Raw genomic sequence first — 15,700 nt, forward strand, 5'->3', positions numbered from 1 at the left:
GTGTTTGCTGAAATTCTGGATTATGTTCCTGCTGAGCCGGTCTGCGGGGAGCTGAGCCAGGGGAGGAAGCATGCGGGGCTATTTAATGGTCTTCTGCCTTATTTGCTGCGCCGCGGACGGGCAAATAGTGTATTCCATCGCCGAGGAGACAGAGCGTGGAGCGTCTGTTGGGAACATAGCGAAGGATTTAGGAATAGATGCAGCTACACTTTCAGCTCGGAAATTTCGCATGATCACCGGTTCAAGTAAGCAATATTTTAATATAAATGCCAGCACGGGGGCTTTGACTGTTAACGAGCCCATAGACAGAGAGCAGCTTTGTGAATTAAAGTCTGTCTGTCTCCTGAATTATGAACTCGTGTTAGAAAACCCTCTAGAGCTTTATAGGATGGAATTTAAAGTCTTGGACATAAATGACAACTCCCCCAGCTTTCCCTTAAGTGAATATCATATAAGCGTGCCTGAGTTCCTGTCACCTGGGGCACGGTTTACACTCCCCAATGCCCAAGATCTTGACGAAGGTGCTAACGGTGTCCAGAATTATACTCTGAGCCCCGACGAACATTTCCACTTGGAAATGCAGATACGCGGGGACGGGAGTAAATATCCTGAACTGGTGCTGAAGAAAGCCTTAGACAGGGAGCAGCAAGCCACTCACAGACTTGTGCTTACAGCCAAAGATGGTGGGAACCCTCCAAAGTCCGGTGATGTCCCGGTAATTGTGACTGTGCTGGACACCAATGACAATGCACCAGAATTTGAGCACTCGGTCTACAGGGCGAGTATCTTGGAAAACTCCCCCAGTGGCACTTTGGTAGTCCAAGTGCACGCCACGGACTTGGATGAAGGTCCAAATGGAGAGATCAGGTATTCATTTAGCAATACGACTTCTGCTGACTTACAGCGCATGTTCTTAATTCACCCCCACACCGGGGAGGTGACAGTCAATGGCGTTTTAGCTGTTCAGAGACCCCTTCTCGAGATGCTTATTGAGGCAAGGGATAATGGGGCATTTGGCATGTCCAGCACAGCTAAGCTGCTGGTGGAAATCACTGATGTGAACAACCACGGCCCAGAGATTACAATTACATCCCTTTCCAGTCCCATTCCTGAGGATGCTGTTCCTGGCACGGTGATAGCTCTGCTGAGTATTTTGGATAAGGACCCTGGGGAGAATGGGAAAGTAACCTGCCAGATCCCTGAAAACCTTCCCTTCCAGTTAAAGCCTTCCCTTCAAAACTACTACAGACTTGTCACCAGTGAGGTTCTGGACCGAGAACTGATCAGTGAGTACAACATCACCATTACTGCCACAGACTTGGGTTCTCCACCCATCACCACTCAGAAGACGGTTTGGGTGCAGATTTCTGATGTGAATGATAACCCTCCTGTCTTCAGTGCTGACGCATTTGATGTGTTTGTGGAGGAGAACAATCCACTCGGTGCTTTTATCTACCAGGTCTCGGCATCTGACCCTGATATAGGGGAGAATGGACGGGTTTCTTACATGCTCAGGAATTCCACAGTTGCAGGCAGTGCCCTGACCAGCTTTCTGTCTGTGAACCTGGCCAATGGGAGCATCTATGCAAAACGTGCCTTTGACTTTGAGCAGCTTAAGAGCTTCTATTTCCAAGTGGAAGCCAAGGACAACGGGGCACCGGCCTTGAGTGCTGCCATAACAGTGAATGTTTACATCTCAGACCAGAATGACAACGCCCCAGCCATCCTGTACCCCACCAGCCAGAACGGCTCCATAGCCGTGGAGGTTGTGCCCCGCCTGGCCGACGAGGACTACCTGGTGACCAAAGTGGTGGCGGACGACGAGGACAACGCTCAGAACGCTTGGCTTTCCTATCACCTGGCCCAGGCCTCTGACTCCACCCTGTTCCAGCTGTCCCCGCACACGGGCGAGCTGCGCACCACGCGCTCCATGCGCTCCACCGACTTCCTCAAGCACAAGGTGGTTGTGGTGGTGCGGGACCACGGGGACCCTCCGCTCTCCTCCACCGTGACCGTGGGCATCCTGCTGGCCGACACCCTGCCCCAGGCACTGCCCGACTTCGATGACAGCGGGGAACGGGTGCCGCTGCTCAACGCTACGAACGTCTACTTGATCATTTCCCTCGCCTGTGTCTCCTTCGTCTTCGCGGCGTTCCTCCTCTTCCTCGCCGCCGTGCGGCTGTGCCGCTGCCGGACTTGCTGCTGCTGTGGCTGCTGCTGCCCAGCTGATGATTATAAAAAGTATTGCTACAGCGTGCACATGCTGCCCGGCTCCCACCTCCCACCGGACATGCTGGAGGTCACCGGCGTGGGTAAACTCACTCACACCTACTTGTACAGGGCGTCTGTAGGTCTCGGGCCTGGTAACAGCAGCATCCCAAATGGTGATGCTGGGAACGTTCCCAGTGGCTCGAGGTTACAGGTGCCAGGGCCCTGCATCCAAGTGCAGCAGGTCCAGAGTGACCGGTTGAGTGCTGTCCTCGTGGTAAGTACTTCTGCCTTTCTCTTTTTTTTTCTCCCAGGCACGTGGCCTTGTGTCTGCACTGGGTTGTTCCATGCAGAATGTACTGAGGGTGTTTGTAGGAAAGCAGGTGTCAGTTCATGACACCTGGAGGAAATTTCAGTTTCTTTTATGCATTTCCTAAAGCCAAGGATCTCTTTGTCTGATATGTGGTCGTGGGATGACAAAAGAGATTTGGTTTTTTTCCGCACAATCACTCAGGACCTTCAGACATAACTGAAAGTAAAGAAGATAGAAGTGAAAACTAAATACCTTGCAAGTCAAGCCAAGTCTTCAGAGAGCTGGGTAGGGGCATGATAAGAGTCCATGCAAGTTTCTAATCCATGGGTGGTTCTAAGCTACACTGTGTAAAGCCTGTGATTTAATTTTTTTAACAATTTTTTAATCCCCACCCCCACATTGTGAGACTTTTTCATTGAGGGAGAGCAGTTTGCTGAGCCAAGATGTTAGTTTACAATGCCCAAGGTAAGTCTGAGGTGGAATAGTAGGAGTTCTAGCACCTTTTTAGGAAAGTTGATTTGTAGTGCTCATCTCTCTTTCCAAGCAATCCATAGGTTTTGTGAATCTGAAATAATGTCCTTCTGAGCCTCTGACCAAGCTGGTTTCTTCTCAGTAGCATCATGGGTGACTTTGCAGGAGAAAAGAATCTTTACTGTGATCACAGTGTAGGGCTACAAGGTCTCATCTGCTGGGTGTTGCTCTGTCACTTGTCCAAGAGTCAGTTTTCTTATATATTTTTAATAGGTGCTGTGAGTCATCTGTGTATTTTTGTGAACTTTTGAGATGTTTTGCTGCAGACTGTCAAAGTCCTTAGTGTATATAATAGTAGCTAAGTCATGTTGACTCTGTCCAGGCCAGTTCTCTGTGTGGGAAGAGCTACTCCAGATGTTTCTAAGGAAGCTGTAAGAAGCCAGGTTAGACAGACATGGTATGATCTGCTTCCTGCCATTGTTTTTAACCTAGTTTACAATTATCAGAGCTTGTCCCGAGTCTGTAACCATTATGCTTATTTCCATTTATGAAATATTTAATGTACCTTTAAATGTATGTAAATAAATGCCCAGTCCCTGTTTGAAGGGTTGTAAGGGTAGGTTCAGTAACTTCATTGGATAATCAAACACATATCCAACTATATAACACTTGGTTTTATGACTCTTGAATTTCAAAGTAGTGCACTATTGTAAGTTTTCCCCTCTAGAAAAGGTTCCAATTAGTTTCTCACACCTTCCTGTATTTCTCTGTTGACAGGGTCAAATAGGTTTGTGGGTTGTATTTTTTGCCCCATCCCTCCCACTTTTTTTTCTGAAACCTTTTCCACTGACAAGGAAATATATTTTGTGAAATATTTGTTATTTGATTTACACATGATGGTTTTACCTGGTTAATCAAAGCCAGAATCAGTTGAAAGTTCTGTTCTCTGTAGCAGCAGAGGGTTGCACGTGTTGTGGGTTTCTCACCATGCAAGGAGGGGTGTGTGGAATACCCAAATCTTGCAAAACCAGAAGAATTGGTGTCTTTCCATAAGAAATTGTAGACTCCAGGCAAACAACAGTTGGCAGTAAAGAAGAATCTGTTCCTAATGCATTGCTGTTGTTTTGGGGGTATCACTAATTATTCTGAGAATCTGAAAAAAGGGTGAGTTAGAACCCTTGTAACAGGGAGTTAACAACCTTTTTTGGCAATCTCTTAACTCAGGTGTCTGCAAGAATCTTGATGGTGTCTTGGGGTGTAACCTTGCCTGGAGAGTAGTTCATAATTGCAAAACTTATGTAACAACATTTATATATATATAAATAAAGTCAAAAACTGGCACACCTCATTTCCTTCTTCCCAAAAAGATCTGGAAACTCAGGTTACCAACACATTAAAGAACTTAATTGTAATAAATATGCAAAAGTATCCCTGATCTCCATAATGAGAACAACTGAAATGTATCTTGTTACATCTCACTGTATTTCAGTCATTCAGATGAATTTTTAAACTTGTAGCATGAGACACTTTTTAAGGAGCTTTTGGCAGTGGGTGAAAAAAAATCCCAGATGTCATCTTTGGCAATTTTAATTCCTTGGCTCCTAATACACAGGGATGGGCTACCATAGCTGTGACCTACATGGAAAGTCCAAAGGCTTTGCAGTAATTGAGCTGAGCAGGGGATCAGAGGCAGAGACTGAAAACCCATCTACCCTTAAAACCAAAATAACACTGGTTATTTATTATTAATTTGGTGCTGATAATTACAGTGGCATTCCAGCTGGAGAATTAACTACATATGCATATTTACCAGTTGAAATTTCAGTTAAAAAAATTAAAATTTAACTTTAGATGTTGTCTGTAAGTGCTTTCAGGCTGATTTATTTGGAGATAAAAATATAAATCTATGTGACCCTTTGAGCTTTTGAGGAGAGATTGCTGTATTGCTCTCAAAGAATATAAATGTAACAAAAAGAAAGCAACAAATATTTAAAAGGTGCTGGGAGCTACTTCATAGTTATAATTCAAAGCACTGGAAGGTATTTCAAAATTACAGTTTTAGCAGAACTTAAATATGCCTTTACCTGATTTTGTTGAGTTTTTTTAAATTGAGGAAGTGATTTCAGTTTTCAGTACACGTAGGATAGAAAAAGGTTTTTTTATGAAAAGTGAAATGAAATTCTAGAAATTAAACATATTTTCAAGATTTAGGTTAACTTCTTTGTTCTTTTTCTGCTTTTGCTACTGAATTAAACTATAGGCTTGGGTGATTTTTTCATGTGCGGACGCACGAGACCCTTTCTGCTTTTACATTTTTTATTTGGGTTAGAGCTAAAAATAGCTCAATGTATGGCCATAATAGCAGTAGAGTAAACTGTAATTGTATCTCTTTCAGTATTTTACTGTGCCTTTCTGCAACATGGCATAAATGGCAGATAAATGGAAAGCGTGGTACGCTGGTGTGTTGTATGAGAGACAAAGGCACTGGTGGTTACTAAAGTAAGCAGTGGTCCACTGACTTATTATTGTGATGTAGCCATGGATTGCTGCAGCCCTTTTATTTGCTTGTGTTGCCCATTGTGCTGCACAAAAGGCCTGTAAGATATTTCCACATTGGGAGCGTAGTGACCTCTCTGTGACTTGACATTCAATATTTAGGTTACATCCAGAAATAGAGGCAAACCTTGCAATGGAGAATATTTCTCGTGAATCTGTAATGGGAGTGGAATAATTCTGTGCAATGTGACACGCACTTCCAGTGACAAAAATGGATACACTTAACTCTGGAGCAGGGGCAGGCAATCCAGGCTAAACTGCTGCAGGCTAAGCATCAGTTGTTTCCTCTCTTAAGTGAAGACCAGACATGTGTCCAAGCCCTCCCTGCATCTCATCCTGAGGGGAATATGCCCCCATAACAAAGTCAAATGTAAGAGGAAAGCACCTCCCCCATTTTTTCCTGTCTGTGCTGATGACACCCTGCCTAGAACCAGCAGTCTTATGCCCACGTTGCAAGAATTCAGTTTTTAAGAAGATTTCTTGGCTGCAGAAGTTACTCTTGGGGTCAGGCCAAGAAAATCCTAGAAGGAGCGAATATCAAAGAAAATTCAGCAAGGGAAACTGCTGTAGATCTCCCTCTTTCTGACCACTTCAGCTGCCTTTTGCAGAGGAGGATGCAGCTCTGAAGTTGAACAAAAGAACACTGAGTCCTGGAAAGGCTACAAATGGCTGGGCTGAAACTTTGCTTGTCTGATGTCTGGCTTGGAGTATTATTTTTGGAGGTGGTGGAAAGGAGAGTGGCAGAAGTTGTAGGTTGACACAAGGCCTTGAGGGGACGTGGAGAGTAATATGAGTTTATTTAGAGAAGCAAAAGGCAAAGGCAGCAATGGGCAGGGAAGGATGAGGTTGAATGGTGACCTGGGCTGAGGGAGGGTAGATGTGAGTAATTCTTGTATGAAAGCACAGAACAAGGAAAACACAATTTGGGTCAAGTCCAGTCCTTTCCTGTATATGTCACCATTTAATCTTAAATATTCAAAGTCAAAGATTTAAATATAAATTGCAAAAATGATCATTTTAATTGCAAAATTCACTAGGCTGTGCCCATTATTCCTACTGGAAAGTTATTCCTCTAAGGCTTTTAAAACACTGTTTTGACATCCTGCCAACAGTTCTTTGCTCTGAATTTGTAGATATTTGGTTTTGTGCCAGCAATTCCCTTTTAGTGTAAGTAGTTCTTTCCCTCTCTGCGTCTTGCTTTCTCCACAGTTTAGAAAGCAACCACATATTTTCTTAAGCTTTGTTTCACCAGAGTAAACAGGTCAATCTCTTTCAGCTTTTTTTCCTATGGTCACCTCTGTACTTGTCTGATTACACCGATACTCCTTCTCAGCATCTGTTTTTTGTTTGTGGATATATATTTCTTGCAAATATATGACTAAAATTACATATATTTCAGACAAAGGGCCTTCTGTATACATAGAAATACTTCCTAGTCCAGGGCATAGGGAATACATCATCTGATACTTCTTGGGAGGGCAGTTATCTTCTCCATGGTTGTAATATGTTCATTTATCAGTTGTGTAAGTGTTATTGCAGAACTTATTTGGGATAGAGGTGGATGGGGAAAAGGTTAATGCCCAAGATGGTGATTCTTCTCTCTAAATTAACCCACCTAAATGCTTGATGTTTGAGCCTTAGATGTTAAAAAGTCATAGCCACCTGCTGAGAGCAACTCACCCTGTTCATCTTAGAAGAGTTTAGACTGTGCTGTTTGTAGGCTGAGACTAAATGCTTTAAATAATTGAAATGAGTTGATATGAGGTAGGAACTTATGGGAATCTGCACTTTGGGTTATTAGATGTCATCCATTTCTGTGACAGGTGTCAAGATTTTGAAGTGAATGATGCCATGTGATTGTCTTCTGCAATTGTTGTTAGAATAGCCCAACTTCTTGTGTGTTAAATATTCTGACATAGCACTGTATTCAATGCTTTTGTAAAATCAGAATAGATGAGATGGATTTGTGTTTCCATTGAAAAGAACTGAAGACCAACCTAGCAAATAGTTGTCTTTGATAAATCTATGAGTATTTTCCTTCCTTTTTCCGTGTACCCTCTTTTATTCCTTCCTCCAAATTTGTATCCAAACAGGGTAATGGGCTTGTGGTCACATAGGCTGGGTTTTACTGTTCTAAATTCCTGTCTCTGCAGTTGCTTTCCTTCAATCCGATTATTCCACTCCAGACTTGACAGGTTTTTATTAAAAAAAAACCCAAACAACCCAAGCCAAACCAAATTCTCTTCAATCTTATGCTTCTAATTCTCAGTTCTTTTAGACATCAGTGATGGAAATCAGGTAGTGGGGATCTGAGGATGCTGAACTCCCAGCATTTTGGTTCTGCCTTGGTGACAGAGATTTCCTTTCCCTTGGAGTAACTTGTCACACAGTCAGTGTCAGTCTCAAGGTACTGAAAATAGAGGAAAATACAGATTAATTGTTGTAGGATGGGGTGGTGGCTCTAGGGGATCACTGGTCTTTGTGTACCATATTTTTGTACCATTGGCTTTTGCATCCTCTGTATCCTTGTTGGAGAGAAGCTGCTGGACTTTTAGTGTTGCCCAGTGTAACTGTGCTAATGCTGTGTATTTTTGGGATTGCAGGTAGCTTGTTTCAGTGTAACAAAAGGAATTCTGCTAAAGGTGTGACTTGCTGAGGGCTATTTAAAATCGCAATTAATCAAAAGAATGGCAACAAAATCCAATATCCCAACTGAAAAGGGAGGCAATCAGGCACGTGGGAGTTAAAATATTCAGCTGAGAATTTGTAAGGCAAAGAAGTGACCAGGGCAACAGCTCAAAGATTTGGTGCTAGCAGAGGATTTTGTAGAATAAAAGCAAACTTGACCAATAAGGCAAGTGGAAATTAAGTATCAGAGAAAGAAGGTACATTAAGAAATAAAGAAGTAGCTTGTAACCTCTGGTGTTTGAGCAGCCTCTCTAAGGAAAATGAACAAGTTTTTGTTCTTTGGGTTCTTTCTTCTCCAAAGGAATGATTTTTATATTTTGATCTGTTAGTTCTTCCATCTCCCCCATGGCTGGCCCCAGTCTGATGGGTCTTGACACCACGTTTAGTGGCTTTTTATTTCTTTATTCTGCATAAGCTGCCTTCACAAAGTCAAACCTCTTTGCACAACCGGTCTGAAAAATCAAAGTTTATGATGTTCCCTCACAAAACCTGAGGGTATTGATTCCAAAAGGTTCTGTGCTGTCGTTCCACAACCTTTTCCAATTCCTTTGTTGGGGTCAGAAGCAAGGAAGCAAGGGAAGTTTTACAGCTGAGTGAGCTCTTCATCTTTTGAACTACATGGCTGTTGGCCATGTGTCTTGGGAGTGTGTTTTAGACACCTTTAGAAAGTCTTGTGGAGCATGGCCTACATCAATTCTATTTTATATATATTCCTCCAAGTGAATCCTTCAGTTATTTTGATTTGTCTTGTCGGGGGGTGTGTGTTTGATTTTGTTTTTTGTTGTTTTCTTTCTGTTGGGCAATCATGAGTACCCTAAAGATAATCAAACTCTAAAGCTCTTTGTTTTCAATATCATGTTGGTAGAAAGAAAATCTGCTGGAAAAAGGAAGTGATTTCTTCTCTCCAGTGAGAGGAGATTTAACTGCCACCATATCTCACCTTTTTGGGGCTGATGAAGTAAAATCATCGTAGCAAATGACTTGTCTAATCAAAGTTGCCAGCTGGAATAGCTTCAAAGGGTTTGGGGTTGTTGGTTTAGGACTGCTATTTGCACTTTCATCTTTGTTTTAATCTTATTATGTATTTGTCTGGGGATTAGAATTAGCGAGTTCCTGTCTTCTCTATTACAACATCATGCTTCTCTACAGGGCATTCAATCTCTTTAATGCATCTCACCTTGTTTGATAAACTACAGGAAAAACTAACCTGAGTTAATACAGAACATGGAAAGATGCCAGTTTGATCGTGGTCAGAAATGGCTGCAGAATACAAATGTTCACTGAAGAATATTATCATTTTGGGGTCTTAATCTAGTAGTGAGGCCCTTAACTATTTTTGTGTAGTGTTTTGTGAAAAACATTTCTTCACTCAAGCTGCTCAAAGAGGACCCAGATATTTTTGGATAAAATCCAAAACCATCAAGCCCTGGAGCTGTCACTGTTGTATGAATTAATAGTTCATCACCAAGTGTTTCTCTTCTGTATTGCTTTGGTTATCATCTAGGACATGGGGACAGTGTTCTTTAATGTAGGCAGCTGAGGTTCTTGGAAAACTTGGAAAACTGACAGTGTTGGAGTTAAACTTGATTGGGAGAAAAAAACAGCAACAAAACCAAACCACACAAACCCACAAAACCCACCCAAATCCCAAACTCTCCCCCTGCCCCCAAATCCCCACCAAAAAACCCTCACCAAAACCCAAAACAAAAACCAAATCCCCAAAAACAATGAGAGGGGAATTAACAGTAGTTCTCCACTGCCTAACAGGCATTGCAGTGGTGGAAAGAGGGGAAATGATTAAAAATTGCAGCAAAGGAAATACTTGCTGGATATGAGAAAGGAATTCTTTCTTGTGACAGTGTTGGAAAAGAGACACAGGACCCTGAGAGGGTCTTCATCCATGGAAATACTGGATAAAAATCCTAAGCAACCTCATCTGCCTGTCAGGTTAGCCCTCCTCCCTTTGTATAGAGGTCTCCTGAGGTCCTTTCCATCCTATCTTTGTGTTTCTGTAATTCTTTGAAATGTGGCAAAATATAAATATTTATAAGTTGTTATAGCCTTTCCAAAAATGACACCTTATGCCACTTCCAAAAGCTGTGCTGAAGTGTTTACAGGGGTTCTGTATTTTTCCTAATAGGTGCTCGAAACCCTCTATAAAAAATATGAAAATTATGCCATAACATCTGAATTCCTTCCCTGGCAGATGCACAGCTGGTGACATCCTCTGTTGTGGATCCTAATGCTGGGTTGTATCCAGTTGTGTCCAGCTGCAACTACAGTGATGGTTGTACCCCAGTAACACAAGTTTAGGAAGCTCTTGCTTTGCCATCAAGCACGAGACCAAAACCACACAACATAGCTTTGGGGAAAGTTTTAATATCTGAAACCAGCTTTGTACTTTTAATTGTAGCCTTGAGTTCTCTTCTGCAAGAATCTTTTTTTTTCTTTTTCTGCAGTAGAATGGCTGTTTTCCTTTACTGGAAAGTATTTATGCTAATCATTCAGCTCTCACACAAAGCCTAGATCTTGCCCTTATTTTCAGCTCCACGCAGCTGAGAAAATTTTAATGTTCTTCTCTCTCTCCCCCTTATGAAATGAGACTTCCTTAGATAAAACAACACTGGTGACAGCTTGGAAGCAGCTGTTTGTCATGTGCACTCAGGGTTGTAGGGTGACTGTAAACAGGGAAGACAAGGTAATACTCCGTGGAGTATCCTGATTCAGTGGGAAGCTGTGGAAATGGCTCTACTCGAGCTCTTAGTTTGTGGTGTGCTGTACAAGAATCTGTAGCTCTTGTGTTACCTTTTGCAAGGAGATTCTGCTCCTTCTACTGTGAAATGCACGGGTTCTGTTGCTCTGTCTTGAACCCGTAGGTAACTCTGGCACCCAAGCAAAGCTGGTGGAAAGGGATTATATATGATCCCTGTAGTCTGATTCATTGACAGAAGCAATGATGGATGTCATCAGGGGGTTGGTTAAAGGAAATGTCAGTTTTTATACATGATACACGCTGAATAATTGAATTTTCTACGAATGGTCTCGTTTGAGAGGATATATTGTGGTAATGTTTTGTGTTTCTCCTGGATGACATTTTGTGAACTGTTAAAAGCAGTGCTAAAGAGGCAGACAAATTAATGGGGTAGAGATGCCTGCCAGATTAGAAATACCAATAAGCTAAAAGAAAAATAGAAGTGCAGGGTTTTTTTTTTTTCTGATTTAATATAAAACTCTGTTTACAGGACATCATTGTTAATAATTCAAAATGAACTTGTACTTACCTAGGCTTATACCTGCACTGTATCATTGACACCATCTCAGAGCTAATTGTGATGGTGTCAACTGCACTGATCCTTCCAAACTGAAGTCCTATAAGGAGTTTTTAATTCCTTTTTCCCTTCTGCCAGGTGACAGGGAGGTTTTTGGAATAATTCAAAAATCTCTCCTTTAAAATATGAGGTGATAATTTCCTTTGTAATAACCTTTTGAAGGCTTACTTCTCTACTTGCCATCAAGGTTCTAATTAATTTTATCACAATTTATTCATTCACTGGGCTTCTAACAATCTTGTGGTCAGCAGTGTGAAGTATGGGTGGGGAGAATAAAGAAACATTTGAGCACCTGCAACCCTATTTCACCTCATTTCACAGCCTTGTTATGCCCCCTCACAGGATTATTGTCTGAGATTACACTGTTGTAAGACTCATGGAGAAATTTAAGATTTACACTGGATGGAGTATTCAAGATTAGACATTTGACTGAGCATTCAGGATTAGTCAGTTTGCAGATTTTCAGGACTACCATTGATGTTATTCTGCCATTATAGAAAGGAGATGACAATTTGTTTAATGAATCAGCCCTTCTGGACTTGGAGGATTTTGAGGAGTCTTGGGTTCCATCTCATGGCAGCCTGAAAAAGCTGAAGATAAATTCAAGTGTCCCACTTCTCTCCTAACTGGTCTGTAGAACAGAAATCATGTTGGAACAGAAGTAGTAGAAGAATGGAATTACAATAGCTGAGATTTTGTTGTAGTTTCCCCCCCCAAAAAAAAAACCCCAACATTGCCATATGTTTTCTCATTTGTTAAAAAATATACTGGCTCCAAATAAATCATTGTCTTGGCATGAGAGTTTTTTATGTGCGGGCTGGTAAATCTCCATAACTTGTGGCTGTCTAAAACACATTAAAAATCTCAGTCAAATGTATATTACATTATCTCATAATATATTTCATCTCTCTATACCCAGGGCTTTCAGTCACCTCCTCAAAGGTAGCAGAATTATTCTGTTTATTGGCCATAGTGCTGTATAATTAGATTGTTCCAAGTATATGTTTGGCTGCTGCTAATGCTCAACCCTTGTTTGCTCCCAATAAAACTGGGAGAGTTTTATATATAAAAGTGTTCTGTCTGAAAGACACTTTTTAGTTACTATTATAAATAGTATCCAGTCACTTAGTATCATGAATTTTTAATGTACTATTAATTCTTCCAAAAGGAATGTTTTTCAAAATACTTTAACAGAGAGAAACTGGACCAGGAGCAATTACTGTCTACATCTTGTGTTCAAGCTAAATTTGCTTCAAGGATCAAACCTATATTCTGTATAGGGGGATATTTTGCCTAAACCAAAGAATGGGTTAATGAACCATCTGGAGAGAACTCTCACCTCTGGTACAGATGGAAGTTCAGCAGTGTGAGCAACTTTATAATGACTATTTTTTTATTTAATGAAAGCAATTGCAATTGGTAGTCTTGGAGCTGTGGAATTCTATGTTTTCAGTAGAATTATAGAATGTTAAGAGGTTGGAATGGACCTTAAGATCTAGTCCCCCCTGCCATGGGCAGGGACACCTTCCACTAGCCCAGGTTGCTCCAAGCCCTGTCCAACCTGGCCTTGGACACTTCCAGGGATGGGGCAGCCACAGCTTCTCTGGGTAACCTGTGCCAGGGCCTCCCCACCCTCACAGGGAAGAATTTTTTCCTAATATCTGATCTACCCTGACCTTTGTCAGTGGGAAGACATTCCCCCTTGCCCTGTCACTGCACACTCCCTTAAATAGTCTCTCTCCTTCTTTCCTGTAAGTTCCCTTCAGGTCCTGGAAGGTCACAATTAGGTCACCCCAAAGCTTCTCTTCTCCAGGCTGAGCAATCCCAATTCTCTCAGCCTTTCCTCACAGCAGAGCTGCTCCATCCCTCTGATCATCTTGGTGCTTCCTCTGGGCTGGCTCCAGCAGGTCCATGTCCTTCCTCTGCTGGTGACCCCTGAAGTGGGGGCAGCTCTGCAGGGGAGGACTCACCAGAGCAGAGAAGAAGGGCAGAATCCCCTCCCTTGACCTGCTGCCCGTGCTGCTTTTCGTGAAGAATGTGTCTGATCTTTCCTCTAAAAGCCTTGTTGAAGTATGTTTTGGGAAAAGGACTTGTTATTTGTTAGGAAGTGGTCTTTGTGTCATGTTTGATAGCCATTAAGAGCTGCTAAGGTTGGCTGTGTTACAAGCTTTTGAGAAATTATTGTTCACTCTACTTGGTAGATAATCACAAGAGCTGGAAGGCTCAGTTCCCTCCGAGTCCTGCCAGCAGAGAGCCCTGCTTCAGCCAAGAGCTGGCAGGACCTCCCAGTAATTGCAGTTGTAGGTGTGGCCCAGACCAGAGTTGGGGCTGAAACTGAGAAGGATTGGGAGGAAAAAAAACCAACAAGCAAACACAGTGCCCAGCCCAGGACCAGGGCACGAGGGAGGGTCCAGAATTTCAGTGCAGAGGGTTTAGAAATGGGAGTCCTATACTTGGGTGGTGGAAGGCAGCCCCTTGGCTGTGTCAGTCTGTGTGACTGACGGTGTCACTGCCCTCTGTGTGTGGCTGTGTGTCACTGGGACACGTGCTCAGCTTTGCTGCTGGTTGAACCTGCAAATGAGGGAGCAGCAGCTGCATCTCTCAGCCTGGGCGTTGTCCCCCGTTCCTGGGGCATTGGGCTGGGTTCCAGCGACCCAGCAGAAATGGTCCTGATATCCCTTAACAATGCAATCCTATTTTGGGCTAGAATTTAAATAGTTTATTTTAATACAAGTGGGATTTAGTGAATGGGTGGAAAACAAGTGGATCACAGCACAACTCATGAGCTGGTCAGGTGTTTCCATCAACAAGAAAATGCAGTAGTCATGGTACTTGTGGTGGTTCTGGGGGATTATTGACAGCATCCTACAAGGAATGGCAAGTGCTGATTTTGCCACCTATGTTCAAAAAGGACAGCCAGAATTTGCTAGAGATGTTGCAAAGGGCAATATGTGTGACTGAGGAAAGAAGAGTCCATCAAATGAGAATATAAGTGGTAAAGGCTCGAGATATTTAACAAGTACTATTTTATTTGCTAGTGGAAAAGTATAAAAGTACATTAGAAATACATGATTGGATCGTAATGTGAGTGAATTTTAGATGAATTGCTAATCAAAACCCCAATCCTTAGAAGTATATCAATGGAGAAAAACAATGGAATGAGTACTTTGGTTAATTGAGTATTTACTACATCACTGTCCTCTGTTTGTGTCTTCAAGGTTTGAATATGTGTTTTGGCTGGACAAGGACAATGATTATTTTTTAATCTCCTATAAAAGGAAATTTGGCTTAAAACTTGAGAGGCTTGTAAGCCTTGAGGGTCAGTTACCCCACAGAGGAGGTTCATCAGTAGGAAATGTGCCATTAGTTCTTGAACAAGTAGGCTTATGAAGCTTCATGTGGGGGGCTAGTTTCAGTGTCACTGAAAATGCATTAATGGAGTGTAAGAAACTGAGAACAGGGAAGTGAACAAATAAGTATCAAAGATGAGCATAAATGAACAGCTTAACTGAAGTAATTGCATGATGCAACAGTGTAGTAATTAAACAGAAGTATCACAATAAAAGATAATAGATAAAATATTTGATAGCTCAGAAATTTAGCAGCTTTTAATACTTTTACCTGGAGCGAAGATGCTTTGTTTCAGAGAGATTCTAGCAAGGCTGAAGAGTGCACAGGCTTTTGTATTGCAGCAGCAGAAACCCCAGGAAATAACTCAGCAGTATTATCATTTGGCAGAGTTCCCATTCTGGGTGGGTTTATGTGCCAGAATTCTTGAATGAAGGACTAAAGGAGAACTGAAAGTCTTTGGTGAAAATACAATATCAGTATTGCTTCTGCTGTATGTACAGCAAGAAAATAACTGTGCTGTTCATGGTTGAAGGATCAAGTACCCAAAGGATAGAAATATGGATTGGTTTGTGCCTCCCTGTCTTTCCAAATCTTTTTCTTCTCTCTTTCTGTTTTCCTTTTGCCCTCCCCAGTGCTTGTAACTCTTTCCTCACCTTCTCCCAACGTCTGGTTCCTACTCCCAGAAATGTTTTCAGATTTCATGCTGATTTAAAATATATAAACCCCTGAGAGAGGGACCAGACTCAGTCTCCTGTTCCCACTGTGTGCTTTCCAGACACAGAAC

At 42.1% G+C, this 15,700-nt stretch overlaps 1 protein-coding gene across 2 annotated transcripts in view; it reads left to right on the plus strand.

The window, feature by feature from the left end:
• Positions 1 to 45: 45 nt before the first annotated feature.
• The window catches only part of LOC103762925 (protocadherin alpha-C1), an 80,546-nt gene continuing 64,891 nt past the window's right edge, over positions 46 to 15,700 (plus strand). For both annotated transcript variants that reach the window (XM_018073512.2, XM_018073513.2), the window contains exon 1: positions 46 to 2,485. In XM_018073512.2, coding sequence (XP_017929001.2) covers positions 71 to 2,485 — 2,415 coding nt within the window. In that variant the 5' untranslated portion in view covers positions 46 to 70. The remainder of the gene's footprint in view (positions 2,486 to 15,700) is intronic.

This window comes from Manacus vitellinus, unplaced genomic scaffold (assembly GCF_001715985.3).
Source record: "Manacus vitellinus isolate BGI_N305 unplaced genomic scaffold, ASM171598v3 scaffold_25_pilon, whole genome shotgun sequence".
Lineage (NCBI taxonomy): Eukaryota > Metazoa > Chordata > Aves > Passeriformes > Pipridae > Manacus > Manacus vitellinus.